Source organism: Alexandromys fortis, unplaced genomic scaffold (assembly GCF_014885135.2).
Source record: "Alexandromys fortis isolate MF-2015 unplaced genomic scaffold, M_Fortis_MF-2015_v1.1 scaffold_98, whole genome shotgun sequence".
NCBI lineage: Eukaryota > Metazoa > Chordata > Mammalia > Rodentia > Cricetidae > Alexandromys > Alexandromys fortis.
In genome coordinates this window covers 1,219,498-1,237,499 of record NW_026068002.1, presented here as the reverse complement: position 1 = coordinate 1,237,499, position 18,002 = coordinate 1,219,498, and the positions used below count along the sequence as shown (strand labels likewise).

The 18,002-nt window shown below is 38.8% G+C and overlaps 1 protein-coding gene across 2 annotated transcripts in view; it reads left to right on the top strand.

Moving 5' to 3' along the window:
- Nyap2 (neuronal tyrosine-phosphorylated phosphoinositide-3-kinase adaptor 2) overlaps positions 1-18,002 on the top strand; it is a 208,134-nt gene that overhangs the window by 142,451 nt on the left and 47,681 nt on the right. For both annotated transcript variants that reach the window (XM_050161056.1, XM_050161055.1), the window contains exon 3: positions 11,862-12,947. In XM_050161056.1, coding sequence (XP_050017013.1) covers positions 11,862-12,947 — 1,086 coding nt within the window. The remainder of the gene's footprint in view (positions 1-11,861; positions 12,948-18,002) is intronic.

Sequence of the window (18,002 nt, the reverse complement as noted above, 5' to 3'; positions counted from 1 at the left end):
CCACCTCCATCCAGGTCTAGTAAGGTGAGCATCCAAACTGCCTAGGCTCCCACAAAACCAATAGGTGCAGTAGGATCAAAAACCCTTTGCCATTGTTCTTGGGGTCTCAGTAGTCCTCATTGTCCGCTATGTTCAGCGAGACCGGTTTTAACCCAGGCTTTTTCAGACCCAGGCCAGCTGGCCTTGGTGAGTTCCCAATAGAACATCCCCATTGTCTCAGTGTGTGGGTGCCCCCCTCGCGGTCCTGAGTTGCTTGCTCGTGCTCTCTCTCCTTGTGCTCCTGATTTGGACCTTGAGATTTCAGTCCGGTGCAGAAATCTCATAAGGCCTAAGAGAGAGAAGCTGATATTCCAGTACAGGATACGGAAGGTAAATTTCAAAATAAATAAGCAGTAATTCTAATAGTAAGTAGTATCAGGAGAAAAGGAAGAGGTTGTGTCCTTTGAATTGTACCTTAGAGAGGGAAAGGGTTTCATCGCAGGAAGACAGTAGAAAAGAAAATGGCTGAGAGGAGTATGAACACATACAGCTGAGAAACTTGAGAAAGTAGCTGCCTACTTGAGCTCATGTGAGGGACACAAGAAGAATGAAAAATATCAGTGGGAAAGACAAAGATATTAATTCAGCTTAGGGGTGAGTTTGTAATCTGGCATACTGTTGGATAAGTAAAGATCAGGTTGGCTGTTTTCTGTCCTGTATTCTTCTTCCCACTATACAGAGATCCTAGTAAAATGGCACTGTCACACATGGGATGGTAGATATAGAAGAACAGATAGTACATCGGTGTCCTTGTTTAGAGTAACTTTGATATATTAAATTTTATACCAACAAAGAAAGTTTTCTCCAGGAAATGGTCACTTGAATTCCTGATTCCTGGCCTGGGACAAGGCTTAACAAACCCACAGACACTACAGAATCCAACTTGATTTCTCTTTTACTGTTTCTTCATGCTGCAGGCTTTTCCTCGGAGTCTGATGTGATAGAAAAAGGAACATTTTCATTTTGTCGGTCGTCCTTTTCAGCAGATAAAATATTTAATTCTTCTTATTCTGCTACATGCATAATCTGAGTGTTTCTTCACAAGTATCCCCCCCCCCCAAATTACACCAATCCTTTGCAAATGTTACTGTCCTTCATTGGTCTCAGCATCTCCTTGTTTATAGAATCAAATAATCTCTAAAGAAATGATAAGCTCTAGGGTCATGAATGGCTTTTTTAAAGTCAGTAGAGAATACATGAATTCTTAAAAGCTTTCCTTAGTAATGTCAAAGGTCTCACACTCACTCAACAGTGGAAAAATATTTACCACAGACTGCTTGTAATTATTCTAGAATACTTATCTTAGTGATTAAACCAGATTAATCTACACACTCACGATCCTATAGAGAGTAGAACTTAGTGTAATGAAGGGAATATTTACGCGGTCACCCCTACCTCACTTGAACTAACCACAAAAGCAAAAGAAGGAGCTCACATTGGTAGCTAGCAGGGTGGTCCTGAAGAGATGACTATAAGCTCTGTGAGGTCTGAGCAACACCAAGGAGCCAGTCATGTTCAGATACAATAGTTTCACTTACAGTATTTTGACTTAATGATGGGGGGGAAAGTCATACACATTCAGTGGGAACCATGGTAACCAAGCTCAAAAGAAATGGCTACATGAAGGCAGTATTCATCTATACTGGTTTCTAAATCAAAAGCATCTGCATACACTTTAGAAATTATGATTATGAAAATATCCAGAAGCAAATCTCAAGTTAAGGAACAAGTGCCCCATACAATTATGAAGATACTAACTTAAGTCTAAATCAGCATGTTGTGCCCATAGCAGAGATATAGCTGATATATCCAGAGCTGCTGGGAACTTCTGTTGGACCACCAGACTATGCTCTGTGAGTCTTTTGCTTTTCATTATTTATGGAGAACTAGCTCCATTCTCATTTGCTTTTCACTTTTATATTAATATCCTTACTCTGATTTTAATCTAAGCTTTCGGTCCCGAAAGTTTGTAACCTCTTTTAATATTGCTTCTCTAAATCAACCTGTGATGATGTGATAATATTCAGGAAACAATATTACTTCCTTAATTTCTATATTCTGGAAGAATGCTTTCTGCATCCTCAGAGGACAGTATGTACCTTAGTTCTTTGAAAATGGAAATAGCATTTTTCAGAGATAGCTACATGCACACATGATATTAATTTTGAGTCAAGATAGCTAAAATTCAAAGATCCTCAGAATCTCAAAAATAACCTGTAGCTATTGTCTATACTCTGAGGGCAGAAGATATTTGTTGGTTAGGGTCTATTGTCTCTATGCTTTTTATTTGTCTCCTGCTTTCTAAAGTTCTTTCCCCAAGTTACCTTCTCTTGTCCACAAGAGGTGGTCTGGTACCTACAGTGAGGAGTTTTCTGTTAACTTGTAGTCTTTATAAATTTTTGTTCCCTAAGTATTCTTTTATTTCAGCTTTCAATTACTTCCAGCAAATATGGGTTGTAAACCACATTTATACTTCTAAAGACCTTTCAATGAATCAAATAAGCCTTCACTTCATTAAATGAAAAGCAAAGTAACAGATTGAGCTATGTCCCTCTCTACATGAGGATAAGATTGAGTTATTGTATATTACTTAAAGTCTTTAAATCCCTGTATTTGTGACCTAATATATTTTAGAGTTTTCAGCACTGGCTTGTATAGCCCTAATTTTGATTTTTAACCCTTCATGGTCAGATTTTTCTGGTATGGCTCTCAACTTGACTTTAGCATCAACCCACTTTTCTTTTAGAATGTTTAGCTGTTTGGAGAAGGATTCCAGACAAAGTACAGTACTAGAAACAACTCCTTTCAATTCTGCATAAAGATATAGCAACTCCTTTTTCAATATCTTCAGCACTGTTGTTCTTTATCCTGTGTCACTAAGACAAGCCCATTCACACCTCTGTATCTTTTTGAATCTCTCAGTTTTATGATGTATATTTTGTATTTCTATGTGGTGGCAAACAACAGTGATCCTAATTTTTCCCATCCTGCAGCAAATTTCCCAGTTTTTCACCTTCTGTAGCAATTTTCTCAACAATTGTATGGCTTTCCAACACACTGTCCTTCAAACCTCTGTAGCTTCTTGTCCCAAAGCTAGTTTAGGCTGGACCAGCATCACTTGGTATTCATTTTTGGAGATGCAAGTTTTTGTACTGCCTAGTCTCACAACTGTTCAGTCCCAACAAAACACACAGAGGCTTATTACATATAAATTATTGGATCTATTAGCTCAGAGTTAATAATAACTAGCTCTTACAACTTAAATTAACCCATAATTCTTATCTATGTTTAGTCATGTGGTTTGGTACCTTATTCAGTGAACCAATCTTACCTTGATTTTTCTGTGTCTGTCTGGTGACTTCAGACTGAGCCATTCCTCTTCCCAGAATTCTCCTATTCTGGTTGCCCTACCTATACTTTCTGCCTGTCTACTGGCCAACCAGCACTTTATTAAACCAATACAAGTGACAAATCTTTACAGGGTACAAGAGCATTGTATCACAGCACTTACCCTTTTTTTTTTAAAACAGAAACTCCTTTGTTTAAATTTTTCCTGATCATTATCTATAACAACTTGTAACCAACACTCCAAACAAAGACAAACATCCATAATCCAAGTTTTTTTTTTTTTTTTTTTGGAATGTGAGTGTAGTTTTCTAGGCTACTTCCCACAGATTGGGGCACTGATAATTTTATGAGGACTCAAAGAAAATTTAGGATTATGCTCAAGTATTGACTGGAGTATTCTGTGAGGTTTGATCATCTCAGCTAGCAGCGTTAAAGCTGTTTTGGATACAGAACTCAGAAGAAACTGCAACAGAGGAGATCTGAAATTTTGGATCAACTGGGCCATTCATTCCCAATAGAGATTTTTCAGGGGGTGGATCAACTGGGCCGTTCATTCCCAGTAGAGATTTTTCAGGGGGTCTTTTTTGATAAAACTTTATTTTTCTTAATCAAGAATGAATCCACAGCCTCTCATTTCCTGTAGAAACAAAAGAAAACTCTTCCCCAAAGTAACATATCTTTTGACTTAAATTTTAAGTCAAAGCATTTTCAAAATATATAAATTGGATTAATCTAGCAACATTTATAATCAAATGTCTTTTAGCAGCTGTTCTTTCTCCTCAGAATTCAAACAATTCAAAGGCAACAAAATAATATACAGTATCCATATTCTCTGTTTGTTTTTTATCTTTGTATAGCTTTAATTTTTTACTCTGTTTCTTTAATTTTAATTTTTAATTTTTGTTTTTTTTGAGACAGGGTTTCTCTGTGTATCTTTGGCTGTCCTGAAACTCTCTCTGTAGACCAGGCTGCTCTTGAACTCACAGAGATCCACCTGCCTCTGCCTCCTAAGTGCTGGGATTAAAGGTGTATGCCACTATACTCAACTTAACTATTCTATTTATTTATTTTTTTAAGGACTTTCTCTATTCTTTTTCTTTTCTTTCTCTGTAGTAATAGTAGCGGCAGGGCTGCGTCCCCGGCACCCGGCCGCATGCATGGCTAGCTTATGCCCCGAAATAATTACAAGGAAACTTTACTCTTTAAACACTGCCTGGCCCAATAGTTTCAGCCTCTTAATTGGCTAGCTCTTACATATTAACCTATCCCATTTCTAATAATCTGTGTAGCCCACGAGGTGGCTTACCAGAGAAGATCTTAACCTGCGTTTGTCTGGAGTGGGAGAATCATGGCGACTCTGCTCCAGAGAGCAGAGATGTCGAGTCTGAGCTTACTTCCTCTTCCTCCCAGCATTCTGTTCTGTTTACTCCTCCCACCTATGTTTTAACCTATGGGGGCCATCCAAGCAGTTTCTTTATTACTTAACCAATAAAATCAACAGATTGATATATGACACTCCCACATCATCTCTCAAACCTACACATATTTTTAAATATACTGTAAACCATTTAGAGGTATTTTATCTGAATCTGTCTTTACTGTTTATCTCTTTTTCTGACCAAATGAGTGTTTAATTTACTAAGCTATATTATAGGTTTGGTTTTGGCAGCTGGATCCACCCTATTCCTTAACTTTTTGGGAGTTTAGCTTCATGGTGGAGGTACTGGTAGGAGTCACATTAATTGACAAAAGTCTGTGAACTTTCTACATCCATGCTACCACTAAGAAGTCTGCCACTGGCTCCTCCTAAACATCATTTAAGTGTTTGGTGGCAGAGTCTTTTAAAAGAGCTCTGAGGTTTTGGCTGCTAATACTGAGTAAAGAAGCCTCTCTTAAAGGAGCTGTGCCTTTGCTTGCTTTTAACACACAGAGCCCACCCGAGACAATGCTGCTACCAACAACCATACTTGACTCTATTCTTTTCTCTCTAGAATCCTTTTTTTAAGTTTTCTCAGGTTTTATATGGAAATTCTTGCCAAATGTTTGAGTGCCATTATATAAATGAAGAATGGACTTTCATTTCCGGGCCACTGAGACCTGAATAATCTCACAAGAATTATATTAATTACAACACTGATTGGCCAATAGCTCAGGCCTATTTCTAGTTAGCTCTTACATCTTAAATTAACCCATTTCTGTTCATCTGTGTATGAGCACATGGCTGTGGCTTACCAGTAAGATTCTGATGACCTTCTCCTTTGGCAGCTGCATAGAATCTCCCTGACTTCACTTTCTTTCTCTCAGCATTTCAGCTTTTTTTTCCTGTCTACCAATATCCTGCCCTGTCATAGGCTAAACAACTTATTTATTAAGAAATGGTATTAAAACATTCACAGCACAGAGAGGGAATCCCACATACAGACCAACTTTACTGGGCTTATTCAACTGGATTTTTATTATTGGTACTGTTATTTTCCCTTTTCTCTAAGTCAGCCTGGGCTTTTCTCCAGCATAGTGTTCTCAGAGAGGTTAGAGGTCATGTTACATGGTGGGTGGATTTCCCAGGAGAGGGAGGAAATAGACTTTACTGACTAAGAAACAACAACCTGTGCACACAGAACTAAAGGGAGCTCTTACTGGAGGCCTTTAGAATTTATTTCTGACTTAAGATTCTTTAAATATTTCTTACCACAACCTGTAAATATTATGTGTGATATAGGGAATGCCTATATACCTCAGAATAAGTATGATTTCAAGAAACAACCTTGACCCTCACCATGTAAAGTGAACTCACATCATTGAACCTATTCTAATTTTTAAAGTGAAAGCTATAGTCTGTAAGTTTATTTTCCAACCAATAGAATGAAGTGTGAAGCAAAAATTAACAATTTTTGCAAAAGTAATCATAAACACGTTTTGAGTAAGTGTGTTGCAGGGAAAGAGAAGGAAAATATGAGTGTAAGCTTGTGTGCCTGGTGTTATGGATCACAGCTAGGTTAGGATCCTATCTTTAATGCTAAGCAAAAGTTCCCTCAGGCCTCCCTAAGCTGCTAGTCTTTCAAAGTCAGAATGCATTGCTAAGCCAGTAGGCAGCCTTGGTTTCCTTGGATTCACTCGAACATTAGTTTGAGTTCTCTGCTTCCTTTGTCACCTGTCTGGAGCTGTAACATGCATCCTGCAAGTTCAGTCTGATGTGCCCTGTATCTTTATCATGCTTTCTTTTTCCTCCTATAAGTAGACCAAAAACATTGCAGCTTCCATCCCTTAACAAACATCTTTTAAAAATTGTTGATAGTATTTTAGAGCTTGTGACTGTGAAAATAAAAATATCTCTCAAAGCTGTGGCATTGTGAGTTGTGAAGAGAGTTATTGTGAGCACAATTCCCCCCTTAAGTGGGAAATGTGTCTCTCACCTTCAGAATCAACCTGTTCCAGAATCACACAGTGTGTGGACACTATTTCCCAGGTTGAATTATTACTTGAATAAATACGTACAATGAGATTTAAAGTACTTTGGTTCTGCCTGTTCTGTGGATGAATACCATTTCAAACGATATATTACAGTACAGCAAAGATAAAATGATGAATTACATAGCTTTCCACTATTGATTTGCTTGTCTCAAAAGGTATAGAATGCTAAATTCAACTTGGAATATTCTTTTCTAAAAACATACATGGTAAGAAAAATTCATATTTACTTACCAGTCACATAGAGTTTAACAATCCTGGATATCTCCACCAGATCCACAGAAGACTGACCCTGCCTACAGTCAGATATGGAAGGTGGAGGGGTTCAGAAGACCCTACCTCTACTATTGAGCTAGTGGTTATTGATAGATTCTTAGAGACAGAGAAAAATAGACTTAGGTTGTGTAGCCACTGCCAGGCTCTAAAAGATAGTTCAAAACTCATGGTCAAGGGAAGGCCCTGGATCAACTCAGTGGGTCATGTAAAATAATAGACACAAACATGAGAGGTTAACAGGGATGAGGTGGTTGAACAGAGAGAGAGTAGGAATGGCTACTATGCATTATGTAGACCTGTTAGACTTTCTAAAATCAAACTATAGAAACATACACACGAACACACACACACACACACACAGAGAGAGAGAGAGAGAGAGAGAGAGAGAGAGAGAGAGAGAGAGAGAGAGAGAGAATTTGCCTGGAATGAATAGTCTCTAACGGTCCTGCAACCTCTGGAATCCTATGACCACAGGGTGCTTCCATGAGCAGGAATGCCAACCTGTGCTGTGTTACTTTTTTCTCTCACAGGTTATGCACCCTGACAGACACTAAAGCATATTTTTATATTACTCTTTTACAAAATGTATTTCTGAAGGATAAGCTGACAAAGGACATGGTGAATTTCCAAAATTAACTGTGAAAGACAGATCATCTGAAAGCCATGCATAACCTTTGTGTTCAGGTACTTCATTTCAAAAATGTCACTTTCTGCTCGTTCAATGAGACTGTCATTATACTATTTTAAGCCTTAAAATTTGTGTTCTCAAGTTGAACAGGAATTATTGCTTCTATCTTTGGGCTTATTAGAAATAATTTAAAATTCATTTAAAATGATAAAATCACCTTTTCTAAAATGGTTGGATTCCGTTAAATGTTGAAAATTGCAATGCAGTTCTTATTGTCTTTTGTATGTGTGACTTTAATTAGCAACAGTTCAACATCTGTATATGTGGCACAGGACTATTTTAAGGGCCTCAGAAAAAAAATTATACTAAGAAATAATTTTCTTTACTTTTAGATTCACCAGAAATAGATTAAACGTGAAATAAATTGGGGGATAATGTTACCTATAATTTAAGACTTTTCCATATATAGAGAAACTTTAAAAATATGACAGTGGAAATATATCATCATTGATCTATCCTGTAATATGTGTGCAAATAAAAAGCTACCTCCCTAGGAAATATGTTTACCTCTAATCTTACTTCCCAAATGAATTATGAGACTTTGGAAGGTTATAAAATAAAGATATAGGAATCCCCTTCCCCCCAGTCTCGAGGGAATGAATTCAATTATTTGTAATTTATTTAACAATTTACTCTCTACATAATCCTTATTCTCCCAATTCAAACTTTGCACAGTACTAATTCAGAGGGTCAGGGAAAGAACTACTAGAGTTAGATAAACCTGCTAGCCTTGGGCAGTCTCCACCAAACAGGAAGAGAAAGAGGCTTACCTGCTGGTTTGCAAGGGTTTCCCAGGAAAGATCAGCTAAGGGAACTGCTTCATCTGGCCATGAGCCAAGGAAGTGTAGGATCTAGGTGTTTTGCAACAAGTGTCAATCCAAGCAGCAAACCTCCAGTAAGTGTGTGAGAGTTAGGCAGTCTATGTGTGGGCATAAATTAGAGGTTGGAGAATTGTATCACAAGGAACCATGATTACTGTCCTGGTGGTACAAGCCTGATCCTGGGTGGATATTTGTCCTGAATAATGTTTTGTGGAACAAAATCATGCTCTCTTGAAGAAGATGAGATGGTGTGAGGCAGGGGATGAAAAAGATTTTAAACGATACCTTGGGATGTACTGTATTAAATTTTAAAATAATAAAAGTACTCATAAAATCCTAATACCACAGGATGGAATTCAAATAGGTACCTATCATTTAACTATAAAGGGTTCTTACATATTTACATAGTGATCAATGAATACATACTTTATCTTAGCTGCCTCAGGGTGACACTGCAAAATGGGGGCATGATTTAAATTACAGAAGTCCCATTCTCCATAGTCTTTAACATCAGCAGTCTAAGATCAAGACATGGCATATTTAGCTTCTACTGAGGCATTTTTGCCTGGCTTGTAGAAGGATGACTTTCCTCTGCATTCTGATATGACAGGCAAGGAGAAGGGAAGAGACTCAATTCTACAAAGGCCGTTTGTTCTCAAGACTTCTGCCAAGCTTACATGTCAACCACAGTTCTGTCTCCCAGTGCCATGATACTTGTTGTGGTCTTTAGTAGAATATGCGGGTGTCCTAGGGGATCACAGATCAATGGAATGTGCCAGGTTTGATCATCTCACTGATACCAGGAGACTCATGTATCATATTTGGCTTTCCTTGTACAAATTCTCTGTAATTAGTTCAAAATAATTAAACTGTCTCCATGAACTTCATATCATGAGCTTGTCCATATTTCTTAAGACTAACTATTCTAGTTTAGTTATACTATACATTCTTCTGAAATAGGAAATTTCTCCATTAATTTCATGAGTGTAGAAGATCTTTATTTCATTTTTGTGCCTTTTTGCAAACAAAACAGTCATTTGTTCACGATTTGAGGAAGATGCAAAGGTTATCTTCTCATCTGTGTGGGAAAGGAAGACATTGTCTCAAGGTCTCTCTGTCCACTCAGGTACTTTGGACAATCCTGTTTCCCCAATTATCTGCTTAGAATTTAAGAGAGAAGAATGAAAACCTTAATCTGAGTGTGATTGTTCCTACGCAGGGAAGTTACCCACATCACAACATCATCCTAACTGTAGGCTCAGATCAATCAGTTCCCCACAGGGCCCCCTCACTCTTATACTCTCCTTTTTGAGCCCAACAGCCAAAGGAAATTTATTTCCAGCATGATTAGTTTAGGTAATGCCCTGTGGTTGAAAGTAACAGGAAGTAAACTTCAAAGAATATTCTGGATAGATTTTCCTTCTTTGAGGTTTCCATTCTTTCAAAAATCCTTCCAGCGTGAAATCAGCATTGTCCTTGGGTAGCTTTGCTAGACTGCCAGTCTTAACTCAGGCTTGTTCATAGATAGCTTTGCTTTATCTTAATTTGTAAGTATTGTATGTACATAAACTGATCTTATTTTTTAATATAATAAAATTCATGCCAAGTTGGGTGATGGAAAGAAGAGCTTGTGGTTCTTTGGTTCCTTCTAGAGAGGAATTAGCTAACTAATTTCCACTTAATTATGTCTATAGACTTTTAATGTTTGGAAATAAACTGTTTCACTAAGCTAGTCTTTTGGGAAATGATGCTAGTTTTTAGTAGTAAGGTTTAAAGAAAAAAATCTAGATGCATTACAAAAAAAACTGTTTGATTGCAATGAGTACAGTTATCATCATGGACAAGTGGAAGAGAGTACCTGGAATTATAAACCCAGCCAAATGAAGTGTGTAGTAGAATACTTGATTGTTTTTGTCTTAAAGACACAATAGATGCACAAAGCAGCCACATACCCAGAACTCAGAAGAATTCCATTCTTTAGTAAATTTTAGAAAGGCTTTTGTGTCATAAGCTATGAGATTTGAAAATAGAAAAGGAGAAAATCAAAGTTTCCTTATTGTTATCTTGACACCCCTCTTAGTCTGCAAATCATAGAGTAGTCTGGCTAGCTTTGTCCAAGTTTGGAGATGGTAAACTCTGATGTCAGCTGACTCGTGTACTGGCATCTACGTAAGCCACTAGGTCTGCCATGCTGTGTCATGAGATAATCCATATAAGTATTAATCAACACAACAAGGTAATAAATCCATAACAAGAATCCAGAATCTTTCTTCATAAAACAAATTTTAGTTGCAGACATTTTTCACCCAGGTCTACCTTTCAATATGGTGTCAACAAATTCGTTTTCTATCAAAATTTGTAGAGCAGTGATAGGACTTCCAGCCCAGAGGGAGGTGGTTCCTTGTTCTACACATCTGTCACAAGTTCCCAGTTCCCATCAGTTATTGAAGCTTATTCATTACCCCTTTATTATTTTCCTTTAAAACTCTCCAGGGAATTCAGAATCGAGAGTGGTCCATCACTACACAAAGATAGCATTGGGCATGCCTTAAGATATTTGCTGGAAAAAAGTAGATGAATGCACCCTAAACCACAGCAGGATCTAGAGATTAACCTGTCTAGACTCATAACACTTTCATAGCAGTCTCTCTGAAGTCTTGGATCCATCTTCATAGGAGCTATTTATTTGCGTTGGCACAGGGATTAAACTCAACAAACTGTGATGTTTTTGTTTTTATCCCAAAAAGGTGAAAGCATTTGTTACAGCCACACCAGTAAAATATTTCAATTTCTGTTAATTTTGTGACCATTTATGTGAACATACATCATATTCTCCCTACCGTCGTCTAATTTCAGTCTCACTTTTCCAAATTTATTTTTACGTATTATTATCCAAGAAACTTCACCCTTAAGTTTTTCATTAATAATCCCAAGGCACAGTAGTAACTACTGCCCCAGTCTAATGCCTTTATCAGTGTTGAACGAGTAGCTAGATAATAATTAGTCCGAAATTAAGAGTCGGTATAATTCTACCACCAAGATATTCTATGGGACATGTTAGACCATGAGTTTGTGGTTTAATCAAAGACTCAAACTAACTAATAATGAAGTTGACTACTCTTTGCCTCAAAGAATTACAGAAAACCCAAGCACAGGTCAAATATGAAATCTTTCCAATTTATTCATGTTTTACTCCTCAATCCCTTTTACTTTTCTTTCAGTGTCTGCCAAGCCAAGACCCCACAGTGACGAATATTCAAAGAAAATCCCCCCACCAAAACCAAAACGGAATCCCAACACTCAGCTTAGCACATCATTCGATGAAACCTACATCAAAAAACATGTGCCAAGAAGGACCTCGCTCCCACGAGATTCATCTCTGTCCCAGGTTTGCAGCCCTGCTGCGGACCCGGAAGAAGAGGAGCCCGTGTACATCGAGATGGTGGGTAACATTCTGAGAGACTTCAGGAAGGAAGAAGACGACCAGAGTGAGGCTGTGTACGAGGAGATGAAATACCCCATTTTCGACGACCTCGGTCATGATTCCAAATGTGATTTCGACCATCACAGTTGTTCTTCGCAGTGTGCTACTCCCACGGTGCCTGACTTGGACTTCCTCAAGTCTTCAGGACCATGTACTCCTAAGGGTCTGCTCTGTGACATACCCCCACCCTTCCCCAACTTACTTTCTCATAGACCACCCCTGCTGGTGTTCCCACCTGCCCCAGCGCACTGCTCCCCCAATTCTGATGAGTCTCCGCTGACCCCTCTGGAGGTCACAAAGCTTCCTGTATTGGAAAACGTGTCTTACATGAAGCAGCCACCTGGAGCATGTCCATCCTCCCTGCCATCGCACACCTCCAGCCACACTAAAGACCAGACCGGAGCCCTGGGCCCGGCGCCTGCAGCTTCTGTGCTCTCCTCGTCTCCTCCGCCTCCATCTACTCTGTACAGAACCCAATCTCCTCATGGCTATCCAAAAAGTCATTCTACCTCCCCATCCCCTGTCAGCATGGGGAGGTCCCTGACGCCCTTGAGTCTCAAGAGGCCTCCCCCCTATGATGCTGTGCATTCTGGCAGCCTCTCAAGAAGTTCTCCCTCAGTGCCTCACTCGACTCCCAGACCCGTGTCGCAAGATGGGGCAAAGATGGTCAACGCCGCAGTGAACACCTACAGTGCTGCGCAGAGCGGTTCCAGGTCCCGGACACCAACCAGTCCTTTGGAAGAGCTCACCAGCCTTTTTACCTCAGGGCGTAGTCTGCTGAGGAAGTCATCCAGCGGCCGAAGGTCCAAAGAGCCTGCAGAGAGTAAGTTGAGCAACCTCATCTGGTACAGGCCTCAAAACCAAAATGAGGCTCCATTGGTGCATGCATGCAAAGCTCAGGGGACTTGCTTCTGAGTCTTTATGATTCCAATATCAAAATGTAACGACATTTTTAAATTTCTGTTACTCACTTAAAGAATTACTGCGTTCTGAGCGGGCACTCACCACAAAGATTAAAAATGGCAATCTGCCCAGTTGTAATATATTCTACTCCCCAAAAGGTGTGAGTTTCTTAAGGCTATAATTGAAATTATTACAATGGCCCCAAAAGGTCTAGTGATGAACACCATGCATTTTTTAGGTAAAAGGTTTGATTTGGAGGAACCTAAACATGTACATCCAGAATAGTTAAAGACAAAATTTATCTAAGATTACAACAACTCAGTTGTTGAAGACTTTCTGCAGGAAATCCTGCAGGAAAGACAGCAAATTGGACAAAGTTTGAGGTTTCTTTCCCTTTCATATAAAGAATAGTTCTGTCTACACGCTTCATATGATCACAGGCTTCCCTCCACTGTCAAAGAGAACACTCGATTCTCTGCTACACACCATGGGAGGGGATGGAGAGAGAGCTCAGTAGCTAAAAGGACTTGCACATGGCTTGGTTCACAGCTACTTCTAATTCCTGATGGTGGGACTCTGGCGTCTTCACACATTTTGGAAAACAGGCAACACACACACACACACACATACTCCAATAGCACCACCAGCACCACCACCATACCACAAACAACACAGACACACATACAGCCACACACACACACACACACACACACACACACACACTTACACATTCCAACACCACCATACCACGTACCACACAGACACACATACAGCCGCACGCAGGCGCACATACATACACACACACATACATATAGACATACAGACACACACAGAAACACACATACATACACCACCACCACACCACACACACACACACACACAACGAATCTTTAATAAAATTTAAATCTTATGTTTAAGTTATTCTTCCTGGATCCATTGTTGTGTATATTATATGAAATAATTAAGGTATAAAAAACTGTTGCCAGGGAGTTTTAAAGACCAGAAATTTCAGTTTCTGAGTGACTAGTTCTTTCATGAGTCCTACATAGCTCACACCATAAGTCTGTTAAAAGTCCCATGCAGTTCCGGGTCAGTTGTCTACATGTCCAGATAATTAAGTCACACTAATTTTTGTTTGTTTTGATTTAATCGTGATTTAGTCATTTAAACTAATTTAATCATCATATGTCAAATGAGTCCACCATGCAATCTGGTTGTCTACTTATGTAGTTCTACTGTTTAAATGGGGAAGAAAAGAAATCCCTATCACTTTTTATGCTGGGGATGACCATGGCATTCTCAAGTAACCCATAATCATTTGTAGCCTTTTCCTTTCTTTACCAGGAAATAATTATAAATGCACTAGTTGATCAAATAATACTCTCCCACATTTTTTATGAGCCTAAGCAGTAGTTTTTAATACCTTCAACATTCTTGAGTTACATCTATCTATCTATCTATCTATCTATCTATCTATCTATCTATCTATCTCTTTAAATTATTTTAAGAATTTAAAAATTAAGGGGATTCTATATTTCATGTTAGATGCATGAAACAAAACTATATGTGTATATAATATCTCAACATCTCAGATCACTCATGCACACACTCAAAGTTCTTAGGAGCAGTCTATCTATAGAACAGTTGTTCAGAATTCAAACAGTTTTTGCCTGCAGGGATGTTTGACAATGTTTGGTTGGCACTCTGGGATGATACTGTGTCTACAATGCAGAAGTTGGGATTATAGAGAATAATTAAAACTACTCACTAAAAGGCAGGTCCATTGCGAGTATAATTTTTAGAATAAAAGAGAAAAATGTGAAGGAATTACTTACTTCTAAAATATACAATTCCCCGGTGTCATTATCAGGCATTTCACTTTGGATTGGTAAAACTCTTGGGCTTCCTCCCTACCTATCAGCTTCCTTGGCGAACCCTTAACACCTTCAGTTGGCAGATGGACCAATTAGCTAGAAAAACTGTATATAAAGGAACAATTAACTAATGAAGTTTTTTCAGGGGGAAAAGTCCATCTGATATCTATGTGACATATATCAGAGACACAACTCTCTGACATTGAAAGGGCTTTGCATTCTTCAAGAACAAAGCTTGTGCAAGGAAGAGTGACCTGGGACCTTTGCAGGCTTTTGGAGCCAAGGACTGGATTCTTTTCTGTCATCTATTGGCTGTGTTACAACACTTCAGAGAAAGTCATGCTGAGTTTCATTAGACCTGACATTTTATTCTACATGAATAAGAGGGAAGAGAAATGAAGAGTAGGGATGAATAATTAAAACTTTAATTGTCCTTGGCTATAGAGAAAAATAGAAACATATTACTTTATGCTAAAAAAATAGAACTCTTAGAAATATTATGTGATGCACAGAAACCAAATTGCTAATAAATACAAGTTAGCTACTAATCGTTGCTTCGCTACCTTCCATGACATCTTCTTTCCTTTATCCCAGTCTGACAGGGTTGGTAGGCACCTGTTGACATCATAAACACAGAACAAGTGACATGACGTAGTGAAAGATCCATGACTCGAGTGTCATTAAAGGTTTTTTTATATAATATTTCAGGATTATTTTACATTCTAGGGATATTTGTATCTGTTTTCCCTCCCGCTTTATGCATTTGAAAAGTGAATTCCCTGGTTAGAGGCAAGGCTGTGACTCTTGCCTTCAGTTCAACGAGCTACACTAGAAATTGGGGAGAAACAGTGTTTGCTGGGCTCACTTTCTAGTTCTCGTGCTTACAGGCTCATGCTTAGCTAGCTTTCTTATACACCCAGGAACAATTCCTTAGGACTGGTACCACTCATAGTGAACTGTTTCCTTATGAATCAATTAACGACCAAGAAAATCCCTCATGGAAGCTGGAAAGATGGCTCAGTTATGCTTCTTTCTTTTACAGAGAACAAGAGTTCCGTTTCCATCATTAATTACAAGTATCCCTAATTCTAGTTCCAGGAGTCCTTTTGACCTTCATGAACATCAGGTGTACAGGTGCCACACAACATACATGCAGGCAAAACACACTCAAAAAAATATCTTTAAAAAAATATTCTCTCAGAGACCTGCTCACAAACTAACCTGATAGAGATAGTCAAGTTTCCAGTCCTAAGCATGAACCTCAGAAATCTAGAATTCGTATATTTGACTGCAGATATCACGAACACCATTGTGCTGACCTCATGGTCACCACTGTCCAGTAGCTTCAGAGTCCATGACTACCCCAGGGAAATTAAGACACTGATCCAAACCCCAGCTATGGATAGGAGAGTGGCTCAGCAGGTATGAGAGCTTATGGCACAGGCATGACAGCATGGATTCAGATCCCAGCGCCCATATAACATGCCGGGAACAGGTGCTCATGTGTCTTTTATGCTAATGCTCTAGCAGGGGGGACAGGAGGATCTCTGGAGGGTGTTGCTTATCAGCCTCCCTCCTGGTTCAGTGATGGACCCTGTCGCAGAGGAATAAAGCAGAGTGCTAAAAGAGGAACCCAATCTCATCCTCTGGCCTCTGCACGCACGCGCGCGCACACACACACACACACACACACACACACACACACACACACGTACACGCACCACACATATATCAAACACATGCAAACAATAACAACAAGGAAGCAGCTAACGGCAATGACACTCTCACAACAGAAGACCAGGCACGGACACGGGTGAACACAGGAAGAACAACAGACCCTCAGTAAATGCTCTCAGCCCCACCTTCTTTATCCCCTAGACCCGTGAGTCTGTCCACGCAGATATTTGCTTTTAAAATGAAAGAAAATATACAGTTCTTTAAGAATGAGCCAGTCTCTTTAATCAGTCTTCCTTTAAAGCTAAACTACCCTGTATTCAGGGTGGTAAGGTTAAGTGAAAAATAACTAAAATTCCTTGATTTTGAACATTCATGTGACTCCAAATTAATTGGGATAGCGACTTTGTCTGTTTTCCTTGTTCAGTTTATCCTAGAACTGCAGCTCAGAATCACTGAAGAAAACATAATTTCATAAATAATTGCTCACCTTTCTGGGGGTACGCTGCAGCTGGCTTTGATTGATTCAAGTAGACATGTTTATTCCCAGTGTTTATATTCACTGGCTGCTGAATCTTTAAGTGCAGTTTCTTGTCAGCAATTTAAGCAGCATTTCTCTCTGTTAAAAAGAACCCGTGCTGCTTTAGACTCTACAATTCAGAAACAAACTACAGTGGTCTATTTAAAAAAAGACTCTCTCAGTCATACCTAAGTCACACCAGTGGAATATACAACTGATTTCTTTTGCTCCTCATCATTTAGATGAAACAGAATATTTATTATCTGTGTTTTATTTACTTCATGGATTTTGAAATTTTAAAAAATATAATTAATAAACTCCTATGTTTAAGTAAGAAGGTAAGTTCCTTGTGCCATATTATAGTGCCTGTTGTGTGGCCTCTACTTGACTAAATGATCTAGGGATTTAGAACAAGACTAGATGCCATAAGAAGTACTTTCCATCTTGGACTAACCACAAAGTGTTAGGACTTTGGATAAGGTTTTTATGCCATATTTTTCCAACCTACAATAGAAAATACTAGGTGGTAAAACTCAGCTTTCTACTGCTTATGGGTTTTGTGCTTCTATGGACTTATGGATGACCTGACGAACCCCAGACACACCTCTGAGTCTTTGTGTTAGAAGTCTTCACTTGCTCCAGGGATTCCTATAAATTCCATAAAACAGTGTCAGTTTTACCCTGGAGTCTCTACCTAGAATCTGTCAACTTATAATTTTACATAGATAGATTTTGTGTGCTTTGCTTGTACTTCTGTAACGATCTGTAACCTAGTCTAACATCTCATAATTTAACAAAAATCATTACTAAGACAAAAGGTAGGTAGGGAAAGAGCTAATCTTACAGATATTTTAATTCTTGTAACACCTTGGTCTGCTGTCTTTCTCAGAGTCAAAGCAATATATAT